The following is a 19,309-nucleotide window of genomic DNA, read 5'->3' as shown; positions in this document are numbered from 1 at the left end:
GAGAATTAATATGTGGGTCTACATAATGAGTGTCACATATTACACATTCAAGATGTCAAGCACATGGACAGGGAATCTCACAGGTCAGGAAAGAGCCCTTTTCCACTAGAGTTCTCAGTCCACTTACCACAACTATTTCTTTCCATTAGTATGTTATATTTAGCACCCAAATACTAAACAGAAGGAAAAAGCTGCAACAGTGTGGAATAGTATAGGCTGGTACCTAGGCTGGATAGACAAAATAACTTTGATGAACAAATACCTTTCTTTAAAAGTTCTTTCACCTGCTAAATGAATTGCTAGATTCGTTTTGAGATTTACCTTTAAACTAATAAAATGTATGGATAAATGAGGGCCAGTAAATTTCTCTCAGCTGAGTAAGTTTGTTGTCTGGCCTTATCAGCATAAAGATTTGTTAATCAAATGAAACAAGAGAAACATAGTATAACTTCATTTTTTTCAAAAGTGTCAACACTGTTCGTGCAAAAAATAAATGTAGAAGATGAAAGGAGAACACCACCACCATATATTAGATTTAAACTTACTCTTTATGATGCACTTTCATCAAAATTTGTAGTTGCCAAGTATCAAATTTCACTCATGCAACATCAATCCACTAAAAAATACATATTTTGGTGAGAAAATTAAAGTCCATATTTATGTAAAAACTGTTTCAAAATAAAAATAAAACAAGATTTTTTTACCAAAAAAAAGTTTTGTTTTTTTTTGTTTTGTTAACAGAATAATTATTTGGAAAATGTAATTTCCCACATGAAATAGTTAAAGGAAGTTAAATATATTTAAAAATGGAAGATTCTGCATTTACACAGTTATGCAATTAATACTGAATATATGTTTTCTGGCAAAAAAACTTCTCATGCTTAAAAAATGCACCTTAGTTTTATACTGTACATTACAACATACAGTAGAAACATAATTAGTAAACAGTTTATATGCAAAGAAAAAAGTTACATATACAAGACAATTACAACTGTGACACAAAAAAATTAATGTTCAATTTAAACAGTATTTGAAGGCAATTCACAATCATTTCAGGAGTTCTGTGAAATTTAAGGCCATTAGTTCTAAATAAAATGTATCTGACACAAACTCACAAAACTGTGTATTTTGTACAAAATATACATGCAAAACCATTTTGTAATTATATATGAACAGGCATATAATACATTTTTTTGGGCAGTTCCGTACACAAAATTGTGAACAAAGCAACATAGTTGTGCAATTTTAAAACCAGTTAATTAACTTCATTATTCATGCACCCTGAATGGAAATGTGATTACATGACAATATCAAACCCAAATATTATTAAGCCCAATATCCCTTTGAATGGGCAATCTAGACAAAAAAAAAGTTAAGATTTTAAATTTTTAGAGTTTAAAATGGTCCATTATAAAACATCTGCTGTAATCACTTCAAAAGACATTTTTGATGAAAAATTTCCAGTGCTTTAAGGAATGCATGATATGATTTAACAAGCTCAGTGAGTCAACTATAATACTCTGATAGTTCTGGATTGAGGTAATTTTCTTTAATTAATTATAGCAAGTAACTACTCTAATTTGTTTCAGTAGTTAGTTTAAAAAATTGTAAACTTAGATAAACTTAGAAATTGGAGAATCTCTGAAAAAATAGACATACCTCCCCCTCAGTCTGGAGCCAGTTATAAATCATATGCAATTATGTTACACACATTTAGGAGTTAAAATTTTCAATATATGAGATGAGTGGATTACTGAGAACTGACTGAAGCACTTCAGTTACTTTAAAACACATCGATATATTTGTCCTTAGTTTTCATTTATATTTGTCTGGACAAACATTCAAAGAGATATTGCTTCTCTTGTTATCTTGTGACAAACTACTGCAAGCTAGAAGACATGTGAGTCAATATTCCAAACTTTTATTCTTAAGAATAGTTATAAAAGTACTGAAATTTAAAAATAGTAACATGTAAACATTGATACAGAGTAATAGCATTCCTATACATTTATATACACACAGTATTCAGAGAGGACCCAATCTTCTAAGTTGAAAATCTGACTTGTGCTTCCCCTCCTCCAATAAATACATCAAAAAAGTAGGGTGTTTGGACTAAAAAAAAAGTCTCAGAACATCAACATTTTGCTCCTAGCATTTAAAAGCTTTCCAGTTGCTTATGCAACTATAGGAGAATTTTGGTATGTGAAGAGAACTTTTCTAGCTCCAAAAAGTTATCAGAAGCTACTGCTGCATCCAGAGATTTGTGATAAATGCTAAACACTTCAGAGCAGTCATATCTGAGTCTGCAACACGTGAATTGGGGGTGTGTAGGGTGGTGGTGCAGGTGATGGCTTTATTCCTCTGACTCTCATGTAGGACAGAAACTGCTCTGGGATTTCAGCTAAAACATCTTTAGCAAGTCTTGCCATGCTCAACACGTGGTTTCCACTTCTGTCAATGTAATCTCGGAATGGTACAAACTACAAAACAAAAGAGATGTTCACTCAGGCCATTATGCAGACATAGAATATATCTTACAACATTAAAATAAGAAAGCTTAACCTAGGGGGTTAGAGTACACGAACATGTTACCTCACACAGTTTTAATGTACATATACATACATTGCATTTTATGTTATATATTTTACAAATACACATTGTAGCTCAATTTTTATAGATCTTCCTTCCAACAGAAATAGTGTAACACTTTCACTTGGGTGAAGCCCTTCCCATGAGCCATGGCTACCTCAGGTTGCTGATGGCATGTTTCAGTGATATATTTGGGTTATCTCTCAAACCCTTTCCATGCAAGAAGGTAATTTTGTCTCAGCCATTCTCAGCTTACATTCCCTGCTCCTGGGGCCACTCACCAGACTGCCTTCACTCTGGCACTTGGTGAGTAGTTTTTTTCACCTCTGAAGTAAATGAAACAGAAAGGATGACTTCAAATTTTTGACCATTTTGCATTACACCTAATAGAACTATGAACCACCTGAACACTTTTAATATGATACTAACAAATGCATAAAGAAGCTAAGCAAATAATTGGATCAAAAAAGAACTTGTTATGTGATATCCAGATTTTCCACACTTAACCCATTTACCTGCCCAGCCCTGGCTTGAATTTTGTAATACTTAATGAGAATCCTGTGCTACTGGCATACAAAAAAGAAACAATCCAGGCTCCTTGGTATTTTTTTTTTTTCCTTATGTAAAAAGTACATGCAGTCTGAGTTAAAGAATATATATCCCATCCTAAGAGATCACTTTACCCATTAGTCTGCAGACATGAAATCTCAGACCACTGTTCTATAGCAAAGTGGGGCTATTTCAACAGTGTAATTGTTGAAATGCAATTATACAACACAGATGGCCTGATTCAGCTCATCTCCTCCTCTCCTCACACTGCAGAAATGTCACAGGAGCTGGAGGAACTATGGACAGGTAAGCAAACCTAGAGATGTACAAGGACAGCTAAAACGGAGATGGCAGAGGAATAGAATGAAAGGCATAAGAGAAACCAAAGGCAAACTGGTGGAACATCAAGTGTTTCTTCTATAATTTAAGAGTTTAATTAAAAAGGCTAATATGCAATATTCTCAGGAGAAACAATAGGGGCATCACTACAAGTAAATATTCTCCTAAAATGTCTTAAACAGCAAAAGGATAAGAAAGGAGCAGAAATTAAACAAAACTGAGGAAGAATTCATACACATGCGTGAAGAACACGCCTTTACACGAGTTGCAGTCAGTAGTAAATATAACACATACAGTGACTCGCTGTTAACAAACTTTTCCTGTGCTTATTTAATAAAAATATTTAACAATACTATTAGAATTAATTGGTAATTTCACTAGTTAATTTTAATTAACCAACACAAAAAAATATAAACCTTTTTATTTGAGTAGTTTGGTTCTATAAAGACAAATCAGTTTCAGCCCACTAGATACAAAAGAAAGGTCAAGCCAAATTTAGACTGTTTGACAGAATCCCTTTTTATTTATTTAGTTAGTCATCAAAGTAAATATATGTTAGTATTGAGACAGAAAAAGAGCACAAAATAATACTGCATTGAGTAATTCAATATGGCATGGGGCAACATTCTGATTAAAATATATTATTAATAAATAAACATTTTATTACAATTCTGATATGCAATGAATTTCAAAGAAATACAAAAGGGTATTCACTGCATGTATTTTTTCAGCACAGGTTAGTAATCTCTGATGCAAAGCATTTTCACAAATCTTGTTTAGATTTGTTAGAACTCTATCCATTTATGCTCTTTAAAGCTTTTTGGGCTTCTGTTATTAGAGAAATTACATTGCTTATATTTAAATGCATTTAAACACAAATGTAATGCTTGCCAGAAGATACCTGAATTAGCTTTAAAAAATCTGACATGGCACATAGGGCTTTGCAGAAATACTAGCTTGGGGTCCACCCCTCACACTGCTCTGCTGAAAGCGCTGACATTTACAGAACAACAAATTACAGACAGCCCTTCTCCAGCCCAATATGGACACCAAGGAACCCTACAAAGACTTCGACAAAATGAGAAACAATTCCTTATCTCCTGTTCAGCTGTCTTTCATCACCCCTACTTTCAAATCTGACAATGACCAAAGAAGCCAGCATGTTTTACTCTTCTAAGAGTTTTGGTATCTCACTTTCTCATCAGTTGTTATCACTGTATGTTGCAAAAATGAAAAAAGTATCTTTCTCAACTACTAGAATCCAGAAATCTATGACTTTCTTTAATATATATCCATAAAGAGTATGAGGGTAATTTAATTTCTGTCATTTTATACTAATTTCTGATACATGTTAAGAAAAAAAAATAGAGGGAATTTTAATGTAGCATGCAAGACTGAAGAAGATTGAAAAAAGTGTTCTGATAATTTTTAATTTCCATACATTTATGTAGCTTTCTTTATCTTCGTATTCTAATAACACCAAACTATAAAATCAGGTGTCCAATACGTTTTGAACACATCCTTGGATTGAAATACTACATCCACCAGCAGTTATCAATCAATCCTTAAACATTCACATATCAGTATTTGTAACATTAAACATTTTGAAATTTCAGTTCCTGCAGATATTAAAGGAAACAAATAAACATATCCCGAAGTTCATCAGCTGCTATCTGACCTTAACTATCAAGCGGTATGAGCTATTGATATGGCTCACTTATTCTTCCTCTATATATATTCTACTAAACAACAATATACAAATCCAACCTGTCTTGAACAGAAATAAGTGCAAAAATGAGGAAACATAAGTGAACACTATGAAGTTTGACAAATAGGAGGAATAAAGGAAGAAGAAATGGCAGGTCTAAGATGAGGTTTGAATCTAAGGATGCCTGTCAGTGTTTAAGAGGCATTTGGAATGACCTTATTAGCAAGCTCTAACTTTTAGTCAGGCCTGTACTTAAATGGTCAGGTAGTAGACGTCTGTTGTAAGACCCCTCCAACTTAAATACTCCAATTTATAAATGCATTCAGACACTACCAGGAAATATGGGTTCCATATAAGATTTACTTTTAGCCAGAAACCAATTTTTCTAGAAACATCATGTTTCTCCAAATTTTCAATAGCTAACTCTTCTCCATGGCTGTATAACACCAAAACTTTATAACAATGTCCTGCCAGTTAGGGGTCATTTCCTAACAAATGCAGATCCACTACTGTGTCTTATAAAAAGACTTTGAGCTATCACAGAGAGTTTCTGAGCTTGTTATATACACCTCAAGTATGTCAGTGCTAAGGTAAAATGAAAGGCAGGAATATGGATAGAAACGAGAATTCAAAACAAAGAGGAACAGTAAAATCTATCTATGAGAATATATTTTCTCTCCCACCTGCACAATGTCTCTTTCTGCAAACCTTCCTCTTGAAGAAATCCTCACTACATCCCCATCCAGTTCTTCCATAGCTTAAAAAAAACAAACAAAAACCCTATGAGTTCAGTTACACAATAAAATCATCTTACTGAGAAAAAGTCCAGACAACTTACACTTCTGAGCAATAAAAAACCAATTCTTTAGATAAATCTGTTAAGATCATTTGCATCAGAAAATACATCATGTTTTGTAGCTGTTTTGCACTTTCTCATGGTGACAATACATACTTTTATCTTTATTGTCACCTTCAGAAAATAACAGACTATGACAAAGTTTTTATCTTTTCATCTCTCAAAACAGCAAGTATATCTGGTTTTGTAAGGCAATATATATATATTTTCAGAGGTGGAGAAGAATTCATCTTCAGCAGCTATTATTAGAGAAGATAGCAGAGGATACAGCACAGAGAGGTAATAACTCATATTAACAATGAAAAACAGTATCTTCTAATGCTATGGAATGAGGAGTGCTTAAAAAATATTAAATTTATTGGGCAATTATTCCTGTATTTTCTGAGCAGGATACAGGAAAGCTCTGTTGTCCCGATACCTGGAAGCTACTCTATGTAGAAAGATGTACCTGCTCTCTTGTCAGTGTTGAAATGGATGGATTTGGGATCTCAGATTACTGCTGAGATGTTGGATCTGCAATTCTACAAACCTTCTTTCAGTGTGTGCTATGAAAACCAAAGCCCTGCACCTCAGCTTCTCAGGGGTTTAAAAACTGTGCTAAATTCACTGAAACCAGCACTTCAAAACCCAGTTCTTCTGAAGCAAGAACTAGAAAGTATAAATGACACCATCAGGAACAGAGTGTATTTGTTCAAAGAAACAGACCAGTAGGTCTGCAGAGCATGGTGCCCAATGATGCTGTTGCAAAAACATCCACGTGTTCAAACCAGGACACTGAACAAGTATTTGAAGGAGTTTCATTAAAAAATTTCAAAACAGACATAAAGCACATCCTACCCAGAAAACACCAACCTAAAACCAGTGTTCAGGGAAATATCAAATTTGCTTAGTCTGTTCTTAACATTCTCCAGGGAACTAGCCATGGACATGTCAGATACAGAATAGTGGGCAAAAATGCTTCTGTTGTGACCTGCTACAGTCATCCTCACATCCTTTAAGTAAAGCTTTGCCAAATGTATGTGTCATCTACCCAAGATTTAAACTTTTAAGAACCCCTCTGGTATCCCCCAGGGGCTGGGAGATCTAGGGAACAGGGAGATCTGCAGAGGAGCAGCTTGGTCTCTCTAGGGCAGAGCTAAAGCTTCAGGGGCACTCAAATGTCCAGACACCCTAAACATCACATCACCCTCCTGCAGGCACACTGCTTCAGCATGCACAGCAGACACGGAGTCTGTTGTTTATTCCAGAAGGAATTTCTGTAAGTGGAAGTAATTCCTCTGTCCTTTTGGGCACTGAGGGACCACAGACTTGGCATACACCTCAGGGTGAATTTTGCTGGGCAGTACACACTGGGATTGTGGCTCCAAAGATGGAAACTGCATCCTGCAGTACAAACAGAACCCCAACTTCAGGAAAGGGGGAGGGACGACACCCCAAGAACATTTCCCAACTGAGAAGGGGAGCCTGGGCAAATCCAGGCACTAGGTGGACAGGGAGAAAGGGAAAATGCAATGGAGGGGTCAGAGAATGGTAAGTAACACAGGACTGTGTTGGAATTCTCAGAAGTAAATATGAAGTTTACAAATCTCCATCATATGCATTTATGAATATAAACTGTCCTTTCTCACTGATTGTGGCATACAATCTTCTGAAGTGTAAGTGTTCACCTGGAAAATTTCTTCATGGAATAAGATACTTAAAATTCTGACTACTATACCACTTGCCAAACAGCATAAGCATAATGCTTGTAAAAAAAATAAAATAAATTTAAATAAAATAATTTGTATGTTTTTTCCTCTTTTTTCCTACACTTAGAGTATTTGTACAAAAATTAACATGTACAATCATTAGTGAACACTAAACATCTGTGGTAGTAGTAGTAAGTATATTTTATGTACAACAGAAGGCATACTGTCTAACTAGATGTACTAGAATTAAAAAGAAATTATTTAGGACTTTGAGGAACAGACACACACAATGTCTACACTTCAAAGTGCAGTGATACATACTTAATAAATTAATACAAATAATGGAAGCAGCTTAGTTATTACAATAGAGAATGGTGTTCCAGAATATCATAGAAAGAATATGTAAACAACCTGGTAATTTCTCTCCTGCTGTAATATTCTGTCAATGCTGCTGCACAGTAGGGCTCACTCCTGTTACCAAGTGAAACCCTGTTTAATCCAAATCACCTCAAATATATTTATTTTTCTCAAGATTTTATTACCGCAGTAAGATCAGTATTTCCACTCAACTGACACTTCACAAGGCATCTAAATATTTGTGTTGAAGAAATTTAACATTTCTTGAGTATACTTACTTTACTGTGAAAGCTAAGCCCCCATATGGTTCTGACTTGGAGAGCCTGAGGGGCTACACAGCTCCACATGGTAGCTTGTAATCACACTGAGTTATCAATCAATCCATCCAGCTGGAAATGCCAACAGCACTCACTCCTCACTTCATATAATGTTCTTTTAAAGAACAATATTTGTTTGAAAAGCTACATATTACTAAATTATAAGCAAATATTTAAAGAGTCAGAAAAAACACTAAAACACTTACCATCAAACTCTGCTGGTCCTACCCCCACTATAATTATGGACATTGGAAGCTTTGAAGCCTTCAAAAGAAGAAGAAAAAGAAGTTTAATGCATTACATAATCTCTGCCAATAACAGGAGATCTGAGAACAAAGTGAACAAAAACCATGCAGAAATTATGTTTTAAAGAACAATTTTTCCCCCTAAAAAGTTAAATGGTGTAAACTGTCTGCTTAAGTGGTACAAAACATCTTGGATGAAGATAGAAAGGCACATGATTATTTTATTTTTTCATTACCAAGTCTTTGAATCATATAGGATGCTAATTAAAGACAACAAATTATATTAGCATTTAATATTAATATGACAACTAAGAGGACAAATTTCTCCTAGAAACTTTTGTAAACTGACAGTAATTGCAAATACACATCTAATAACATTAGGTTAAACATTTATTTAAATGAGCTTTGCTGTTTCTTGATCTTACACAGCTGCTTGCAACTATGGGACACTATTTTGTACATTGATCTCATGCCAATTTTTAAAAGAAAAAAATAATCCATTAGAGCAATATGTATATTACATTTATCCCATTAATGAAATTTTACTCTAGTCAATCATCCATGCCACAGACAAGCAAGACATAGAATTGGCCTGTGGTAGGATTTTTTATTTTATTTTTCTTTTTCATTCAAAGATGATATCTGGTTTTCTCTGAATAAACTCTGTAAAATCCTTAAAATTACAAAGACACTGTCTTAAATATTGGATTCTCCTGCCCTAATAGCAACATCCATTTATAGAAATAATGTGAACCTGCCTCTGATGAAGAAGGTATCAACTAAAACTAAAGAACATTCAGTAAATGTCAGGGTGGACAACCTACTGAGATAATTCTGGTAACTCTGTTGCTTATTGAGATATTCTAATAAACTGTAAAATGTCTACAGTAATTTTAAACATTAAACAGAGCATACACTAGTAAAAAAAAATCATATATGTACACCTTCTGATTTCTTAGTACAGAACCTTCTGTTTTCTAGAATGTTATTTTTTGATTGTAAAGAAAGTATCCTTTAAAGAGATTACTACTCACAAAGACACAGAATTTTGTGATACAATGAAATATGAAATACTAAGTGGCAAGGACAGTATAAAGACAGAGTTAAACTTTTGCATATAAGCTCAACTGTTGGCATTTCCTGAATGACAGCATAACCTTTAAACAGTTTGGTAAAACAGAATGTGTCTGACATATATGCTGTAATGAGAAAGATGCCTAAAAGCACAATTAATGTTAAAATTTAAATATACTCTGAGTTTTATACACATCAAGTTGCACTGGACATCATTGCCCTTTTTAGTATTATGGATATTATTAAGACTGAAAAAACTGTTATTGAATAGCATTTAATTAGTTCTGTCATGGTGTATTGTGCTCACACTTCAAGAAACATGCAGAAAAATGAAGGTATCTTCATAAAAAAACAAGACAGCAAATATTCCCAAACTTCCACTTATTCCAAGCTAACAGTGTTTCCAGACAGTTGTAGACTAACAGCCATTATTTGTTGAAATGAACTATTACTGAAAACAAGGGTTTTCTGTATGTCTTAGTGGCAAATTAATCAATCCTACAAGGTATTAGCCAACTGCACTCGCTAGTCTCTTATGCACAGATTTCAAATGGAAGGGTGAGTCAGAATCAAGAGCTGCTCTTTTTCTCCACTGAGTCTTTTCATCACCTAAAAGCAGCTCATCTAAAAGAAATTATGCTTCAAACTTCTAGTCTGGGCTAGAGAATGAATTTCCAAGCTTATTATTACACAGATTCTGTGTGTGTGCTGCAGGCTGGGACTCGAGGGCATCGTGGTCTCCAGGGAAGGGCAGAACACTGGGGCAGTATTTTCATGTGCACCCCACAAACTGAAACAGCATCATATCTCTACAGGAGGTACTGAAAGTTGCTCTTCAAAACTTTGACACCTAATTCTACACTACTCACATGGACATGAAGCTAAATTACTTTAATGTAGGTTTTTCAACTCACCACTCTGCTGTTAACTAGATCCACTGTGGTATGTTACAAATTACTAGTAGAGATCTTTTCCAAACATGTCCAGGAGTATTTCTGTGTGTACTTTTATCTGAAATTTCCCATGGGCAAAAGCACAATAGAACCTGCTCATAATACAGCATATTACCTACACCCATGGCAGTTTTGAAGAGAAAAATACTGAAAATAATGCAGAAACTAAGAAATAAGGGACTTACAGAGTTGTAGGGGACTGTTTTGAGGGAATCAGATGATTGTTATGCTTGTCATTCAGGATCAGAAAGTTTGGGACAGTTTTTAAAAAGTGGGGAGATCAAAGCTGACTGCAATTATGAGAAAGATGGAAGAGAGTTTACTATGCAAAACTGCATGGTGGGATGTGCATGAGGAAGGAGGAGGCAAGAAATAGATGAGCAAAATCATACAGACGTACAGTGTTAGAGAGGAGAGAAACACTACCATAGAACATTATCTAATTAAGTCAAGTTCAATTTTTGCTTTCTTTTCATCTTTATGCATAATAAACTTTTCCCGTTTGGTAAAAATGGGTACTCAGGGAACAAATCTAGTGCCTGAACTATTAGTCTACTTACATTATTGCCTAAAATATGAATTCCTACAAGTATTATTTTAACATTTCCAGTAAAACTTACATTCACTATGGATTCTTTTGTCTGAGCCATATCAGATATAACTCCATCTGTAATAATGAGAAGAACAAAATACTGGGAGCCATCTTTTACTGAAGCAGCATATCTAAGGGAGGAAAAACCAACATTATAATAGTAAAAAAACATTTACAAAAGGAATTAATATGAAAATAAGCTGTATTTGTAAAATTTGACTATCAAGTACTAAAAAACACTTAATTTCAAAAGTAAAGACATTCATAACTAAGCCAGACTTGATACTTTTAAATGAGAACATTTAAAAAACATAACCAGTACAACATCAATAATCTGTATGTGTTGCATTAGTGAAAAATGGGAACTGCCCCACTACCAAAAGGAGTAGAAACAGAATGTGCTTTATAGAATTATGAGATGTTACAAAGCCTAAGTTGTTTAATAGGCATTACCTATAGGGTACATATTACATAGCTTTGTATGAAGGGTATACATGAATATTGATAGCACAAATACTGAATAGCACAAATGAAACTTAACAAGGATCAACACATTATGTACACGTTATGTATTTTTCTCTTTTGCTTACTGTTTTCAGTTTGCTTACTGTTGACCATGACTGCAGATTTATAGTTCACATTCACATAAATGTGAAAGAGCATGCTTGTAAAAGAGCTGAACGTACACCCTGCAACCCTGGCTCTGATATTAATTTCTTTGTACTAGCCACAGATGTCCTTTCCTGCAAGACTCAAGCTTCTCCTTGTGCTGTACAGGAATGCAAGATAAAATACATCCAGTGCCATTCCCACCTCAGTCAAAGGACCCAAGAAGCAACTACTCTTTGAAAACGAACAGCTTTTGAAGGTTTGCAAAGTCCTGAAAGAGAGTGAGCCCAACTAAATTCGATGGCCTGAACAGAAGAACATTTTTTGTGGGAAGCTGTTTGCTGCTTTCCAGCCACTACAGTTCCTACTTTTATGAAGGCTCTTGGTGCTGTGAAGAAGTCAAGAAATAGAACCTTTGCAGTGAGTTGTACAGAGAGCAGTAAAGAAAAAAAATAGTTGCCACAGCAATATTTTTTAATACATGCCCAAATATCCTATATGACTGTCAAATAACTCACTGTTTTTTTGGCCACTGAATGTAAAAGGCCTGACTCACTGAACAGTGCATGTTCAGTGATGGCCACAATGGTTGCATACGCTTACAAATTCTCTGATGATGACACAGTGCATTGGCAAGCAAGTACTTGTGATAAATACAATGCTGCAGCCACAACATTTATGAGAGTTTGGAGAAAGGCACAGCTGACTTACAGAACAGTCATTATTTGCCTAAAGAGTATCCAAAGAACACCAAGATCACAACAGGATAGTAATATCTGACACTGGTTACAGAGACTTCATCACAGGCATTCTTTTAAGTAAGAGGAATGTGGAAAGAAGAAATTTCTTTGAGAATGAAAGTAGGTTCAAAGAGTAACTGCAGGGCAGTACCATGTCTATGAGAATCAGCAAAGTAACAAGAGATTGAACCTTGAAGGAAAATGGTATTACTGAGAACTGGACTGATACATAGATTGCTCTAAGGATGACCATGCAGTAGAAATCCTTGTGAAGACATGTAGCTTTCCCACTATAATGTAGTATGATTTGCTACTAGGAGGAGCTCCCAAAGTTTGCAACAAATTGATATTTAGACAAAAGTTATTTAGATAAATGTTCAGTGGAAGGACTAATACTAGTGGACAGTCTTCTGATATTCTGCAAAAGTTGGCAAATATTCCTGAAAAACAACTGGTGAGAAAAAGAACTAATTTTATGCCAATGCTTTGACAAAACTGGGTCAAAAATTTCAATTTTTGCAATCAACAGCAGGCTTGAGATAAACTGCCAAGTTCTGGGTCAGGCATCTCAGCTGCTATGACCAGTTCTGAAGAAAAAGAAAGAGCCAGAAAAATTGTTGGGTTAGATTTCCAGATAATGTGGCTAATGCAGAGGCTGAGTGCCACATATATGGAAAACTGCTACTGTAGAGATCATGTCAAAGGAAAGATTAAAGGAGACAGATACTCTCAGATGATAAGCAATGTAAAATATGTGTACATAATTTTAATGGCATGATCTGAAGACAAAACAACTAATCCTAACAATAAATAGTTGAAATCAGCTATCTAGCCATGCTCTTTGCCCCACAGAATTTGCAAACTATTTTCTGCTGGTCTATAGAACTAACAACAGCAAACCAGATAGTACATAAATATTTCTTGCTATTAAAATTAGCTATTTTGCAAGCTCATAAATAAAACATTACCAATACAATGATTTACACATCCCTACTTCTTTATTTTGTAACCAGTAGCTCTTTGTTTCTATAAATAAAATAAAAACTGTTCCGCAAATCACCTAAGCCATATCATTTTCCAATATAAATTCATGGAGGTGTTATACTGCCAAGGTCTTGAGCTCAAGATTATAAGTCAAGATCCTGTCTGCCAAAATAAGGCAACATTATCCTTCTTAAGAAACTTCTATAAGCACAGGAAGGTTTTTACTTTGAGAAGTTAGACGAGGTGTTACATAACAGCATCATGGCTCCCCAGTGGTGACAGCTGTATCACTGCCTTACAAGTACCACTACCAGCTGGGAATTGTTGGCACAGAGAGACCTGGAAGATTTTGTTGATGTTTGGGACATTCAGAGGTTAGAGAAACTACACATACTTAAAAAAAACTCAGAGCTTATAAAAATTTTTCACAGATGCATGTATTAGCTGTGAAGCAATAATTCTGTGCTCTAAGGGAAAAAAAGGAACATGACATGACAAAAATGTTCTTTCCTTAGGATTTCTGCTGAGATTTTGACTCAGGCTGGTCAACTGGAACACTTGCATTTCTTTTTAATCAGTAATTAAATTCTGCATAGTGCCAGCACATGGTCTTCAAACCTACTCAAAGTCACAAGGTAGTTATGGGACTGAATAAACAAAACAACTGTCAACAAATACCTTTCTTTGTAACTGTCAGCCTTTTATATGCAGCAGTTGTTCTGACACGAAGAAGTTCTTGCACAGCATCTATTGCAATGCTTACCTGGCTACATGATTAATTACAGGAGCAAAGTTTGTTGGTCCATAAAGCTGTACAGATTTTAGACTCCTGTAATATGCCTCCATTACACCATCAATTCCATGGCAGTATGGATTCTGAGGGTTTCCATTCTAACAAAAGCAAGAGATGATTAATCAGTATAAGTAATTATGAGGTAAAAATTACACAGGTTAATGAACGCTATCATATTTAAGAGGCTAATAAGACCTAAGCATTCTAGGATCTATTCAGAGATCCTACAAATGCCCAGTGTATGTGCCACAGCTGCTGTGAGTGTTAATTGCTGAGGTAAGGAGGTTGTACCAGCCTCAGCAGTCTGCATCCCCAGGACTGGCTCCTAGACATAAACAGCACCTTTAGTGTAACTAAACACTCCTTCATACATACAACAGTAACAGGCATTTCCCTGTGTGGATTTAAGGTATGAATTACAGGTCAGATGTAAATCTGGAAGCATTTTTAGGAGAACAGTTCAGGCTTTAGGAGTTATTCTTTTAAAAATGTGAAAAAAATAAATTATAGTCAGATCCTGAGTTCATAAACTTAAAAGTGTGTAAGGTAAACAATAAACCCTAAAATTTTTTTGGCCCGATATTTCTGCATTGAAAATATTATTTTTGACCTGGTATAAACAACTGAAGAAAGGAATTTACTCTTTGGGAGCCCACAAAATGGCTAGTAGTGTAAATTCTTAGGGTAGGCATTTTACTACCTATCTCTGTAATGACTCCTTAATGAGGATGGCAATACAAACATAAAAGCTGAATTCCAGACCAATGTCAGGCCGGAAAATTATCTATGTAAGGCTTCAAAACATTTCAAATCATCCCACACCCCTTCATATGCCAACACCTCATTGGCTTAGTCTGCCAGTACCTCAGTCTGAGGTAAGGTATACTTGCCTGAGAATCTACAAAATCAAAGGGGATTTTGGATAGAATTTGTGTAAAACATTAAAAGAGAGAGCTGAAAACACTGCTGAGCTTTGCATGGGATACACCTATATATGTGCATTTATGGAGGCAGGAAATACACACATATATATATGTATATGTATGTATGTATGTATGTGGTGCTTTTTCTCTTGTAAAAGTATCACAATGGCTCATAAAGTAATCAAATTAATTTTAGAAATATCCCTAAAACTGAAAGATGTATCAATATATTTGGACTTGCTCTACAAAGTCTGCAATTTAATGAGCACCTGTTTTAAATGACCATCTATGTGGAAAATATTTCCCTGAGGTAAGATATGTTGCACTCTTTTCTAGCACAGGCTGACAGAAGACAGTCACCAATCTGCTGCCATGTCTTTGATGCTATCTGATTAGAGTTCCCCTGATACACCTACATTTGCTATAATTCTGACAAATTTATCCTCAAAATAAGCAAGTAGATAAAACTCCAACACCAGCCACAAGCATCACCCTTCTGGCAAATCCTGGTAGATTTTAGGTTTGTAATCTCTGACCCATGGACCAATCTCAGATTTGTTCTTATCAACTCATCAGTCCACCTAGATATCCCTGTGTCTCTGAACTAGCAGCCTGTAAAGATAGAGAGCCCAGAAAATGAGACAGAATAATAAGAATAATAATGGAATACTATCTTGGCATATGATTCATTTGCTTCTTTAGAGATATTGCCTTCAGTCTAAAGTCTTTAAAACAGCTGTTTCTCAAGCTGCTACAGCTGAGGCTAAAGATTTACTTTTTCTTAGTACAATTTTTGGCCTACAGGGACTTCTTGACTCCAGATTTCTATCCATAACTTCAAGTGAAGCAACTTCACAGTGATGAAAAGTTTTGAAACAGCTATTTAGAGTAAGCACAGAAGACTTAGCACATTCTCTGTTCTTTACTTGTCCAGTAACTGCTTAAGACTACAATCTTAACTCCCAACATTCTGTTGTGATAAAGAAATTTTACAAGTATATATTTATTTACTTACCAGTGCAAATTCATGTGATACTCTTCCATCTGGAGGAAGTCTAGCTCCAAAACCTAGAGCTGGGAACATTTTATCACTATCATAGTCCTGAATTATTTCACCAACAGCTCTCAGTGCCATGCCATAGGCATTCAACTGATAGGGATTCATGTAGTGCAGTGAGGTTGGCTGTAAAGGGTTACCTGTTGGAGCAAGGATCAGATTTACTTTAAAATTGAATAGCTTCAGAATTTTCTCTCTTAAAAATAAGAAGTTGTATCAGGTAAAAATGCAGTGTTCTGAATAAATCTTAAAAGCAGTAGTTTTTTAGTAGTTCTAAATACATTTTAGCAGAAGTAGTTGTATTTCAGCATTGAAAAGGTAGCAAGAAACTTTGTAGATTTTTTATACACTTTTAAGACGAAATTTACAAAATTATTATGACATTCTGAAAGCAGTTTTGGAGGAGGATCACAATATATCTCTCTTTCAACCCACTTCAGCCTCACTCTCCCTGGAATTGTTTGGCCCTTTTCAGTGGGTTCTTCTAAGTTTTCTCACAGCAGTTATAAAAAACCAAACAATAATAATAATAATCAAAAACTACTCAGGTATTTGCAAATGGCTTCTGGTTATTACATTTTATATGTAGCTTTTTCAGCTTTTATCTGTTCTGTTTGTCCTGCTTTCCTAGAAAGGAATTGGCCTCTCATCTGTTCCTTGGCAAAATGGAATCCCCAAGTCCAGGTGGTGCCAGCTGAATACTGTTACAAACACATATGTACACTTGAAACTGAACACAGCACAAACACACACAAGATATTTATTTTCATTCTTACCATTGGAGGCTGTGAAATCAATAGCCACTGTGAAATTGATTTGGGTTCTGCAGAAAAAGCAAACATAAATCTTATTAATAGTGGTACTGCTATGGAGAAAAATAAACAAGAGATAGTAACATCATTTGTGGACAAACTGTAGGACACTGTAGGATACTTTCTAATAGGGGAAATAAACACTGAAAATACTCTTATATAAGGTTCCAGCCAAGGGCTACACATTAACTTATTAACACACTGAAAACAGTTACTTGACTCCATCATTCTGTTTTTCATTATTTATTAAAATTCCTAAATAAATAATTAGCAAGAACTTCCATAAATATTATTAATTCCTTTTAATGGTAATTCGGATTTTCCCTTGGACATATTTTACCCTGGTCATGCAAGATGTCCTCTCCCAACTGAGGTAGAATACCCAAAGAAAGCAATGTGCCTTATGGATTCAGTGCTGCATAGATCACTACTGCCTAATTTCGTTGGGATTGAAATACATGATGTAGTTGGAAGTGCACAGGTGATTTTACCCTATCTTCCTATATACCACAAGAAATTAATTATCTTTAAAGGAACAGTAATCCTCACAGCCACAGAGAGAGCAAAATGAAACCTGTCATCTTTTAATAAGAGTTCCATCAGTACTGATATACATAAGGGAACAAATTAAGACTGAATGTAGTTTTTGACTAGGCTTGATTACAGTTTTTTAACCAGTACATTGAAAGGAATCTGCATTTCCCCCTGTGGCTTCAGAATGACAACCAGCTGCTCTGTCAGCAGGGGGGAGCAGTTGAAGGTTTGAGGACCACTTACTGCACAGAACTGTACAACAGAGCTGTCAGAGTGAGTAATTCTACCAAGAGGCTGCAGCCTCTCCATGGCATCTAAACCCCCAGTGCCATTATGATTTTCCCTTTGCAATGCTTGTTGAACCAAATGCTCTAACAAGACAGAAGGTTTTTCCGATAAAGTCTCTTCAAGATCTTCCTCTTACATAGTTTTATTACTCCTTGATCGTCTCCAAGGATACAAGAAACACATGGCAAAGCTTCCAAAATACTTAGCTGTGGCAGCCTTTGCTTTATAACTTTCTCATGCCAGGTCTCCTGTGAACAGCAAATATGGCTCCCATTACAGTGGATAGTGTACTGCCTGGATTAAAACAGCTGTCATGAAAGGAGATCTGAAGTTCCCTTTTGATCATCAATGATTCAATACAGTTCAGTTAAAAATATGTGACCAAATCCTATTGAATCCAAAAAATGTATGGGTGGTCATTTCTAAAGACCTGGAAGAATGTAAGGCTTTTAACATGATGGAGGAAAACATTTCCTCTTATCTGCCAGTAACCTGGGACAGAAGAGATGACAAGATTTCAGTTGCAAAAGGATACAGTTCCTGAATTTTACTGATTTACAAATAACTAGCTCACTACCTTTTCCCATTAAGTCAAACCAGCTAGAAGCATTTGCACAGAAATATCTTTTCTGTCCACTAAGTCTTGGAGCTTTGTAGCTTCTGGTTTTTCTTCCAGACAAAAAAAAAAAAAAATTGACACTAAACTAGGGTCAACGGGCATTCCTGTAAATTCAATTGCCTTCCTTTCCAAGAGTGTATCCTTACATTGCTGAACTTACTCATATATTTGGAGAGGTTTTGATAGGAATACGTTACTAACTGGGGGCTGTGATTTTGAAATATATATTATTTTTAGCACAACGTACTCACTTTAAATGTGGGAAGGTCGGTGTGGCAAAATATATGATTAAATATCAAGATATAAAGAAAAGTCAGGTATTAATAAGGTGCTATTTGATGTAATATTCAGATGCAAAAGAGACATCCTCCTCTATTCTGTCATACTGCTGTAAAATCCAGTCTTATGGAGTAAAACGGGATCTGAGTTTATGGACAAACCTCTATTTCATTCTCCAAAGTTCTTTAAGAAAACAACAGTCATATATATGATAGTGGTAATGGAATATCCCAATTAAACAGATGCAGACCCAAAACATATATCAATACTGTAATTATAATTTTTTAAAGCTTTCCATGACCTCTCCATTAGTTCTTAACACCTCAAATTAATTACAATTAATGATTTGAACATGAAGTATTTTATAAGCACCCGTTTATGGAAGAAAAAATATGCAATGGTGC

The 19,309-nt window shown here is 35.2% G+C and overlaps 1 protein-coding gene across 1 annotated transcript in view; it reads right to left on the bottom strand.

Annotated features, from left to right (window-relative positions):
• Positions 1–529: 529 nt before the first annotated feature.
• LOC110467628 (copine-8) overlaps positions 530–19,309 on the bottom strand; it is a 67,972-nt gene continuing 49,192 nt past the window's right edge. Inside the window, exons 14-20 of the mRNA XM_021524840.4 lie at positions 17,150–17,196; positions 16,332–16,513; positions 14,364–14,491; positions 11,296–11,398; positions 8,610–8,667; positions 5,869–5,942; positions 530–2,480 (exon numbers count right to left, since the gene is read on the bottom strand). Of these exons, the coding sequence (XP_021380515.3) occupies positions 2,292–2,480; positions 5,869–5,942; positions 8,610–8,667; positions 11,296–11,398; positions 14,364–14,491; positions 16,332–16,513; positions 17,150–17,196 (781 nt within the window). The 3' untranslated portion in view covers positions 530–2,291. The remainder of the gene's footprint in view (positions 2,481–5,868; positions 5,943–8,609; positions 8,668–11,295; positions 11,399–14,363; positions 14,492–16,331; positions 16,514–17,149; positions 17,197–19,309) is intronic.

Source organism: Lonchura striata, chromosome 1A (genome assembly GCF_050655825.1).
Source record: "Lonchura striata isolate lonStrDom1 chromosome 1A, ASM5065582v1, whole genome shotgun sequence".
Lineage (NCBI taxonomy): Eukaryota > Metazoa > Chordata > Aves > Passeriformes > Estrildidae > Lonchura > Lonchura striata.
The sequence above is the reverse complement of the archived record's forward strand: the minus strand, read 5'-3'. Positions and strand labels throughout refer to the sequence as shown.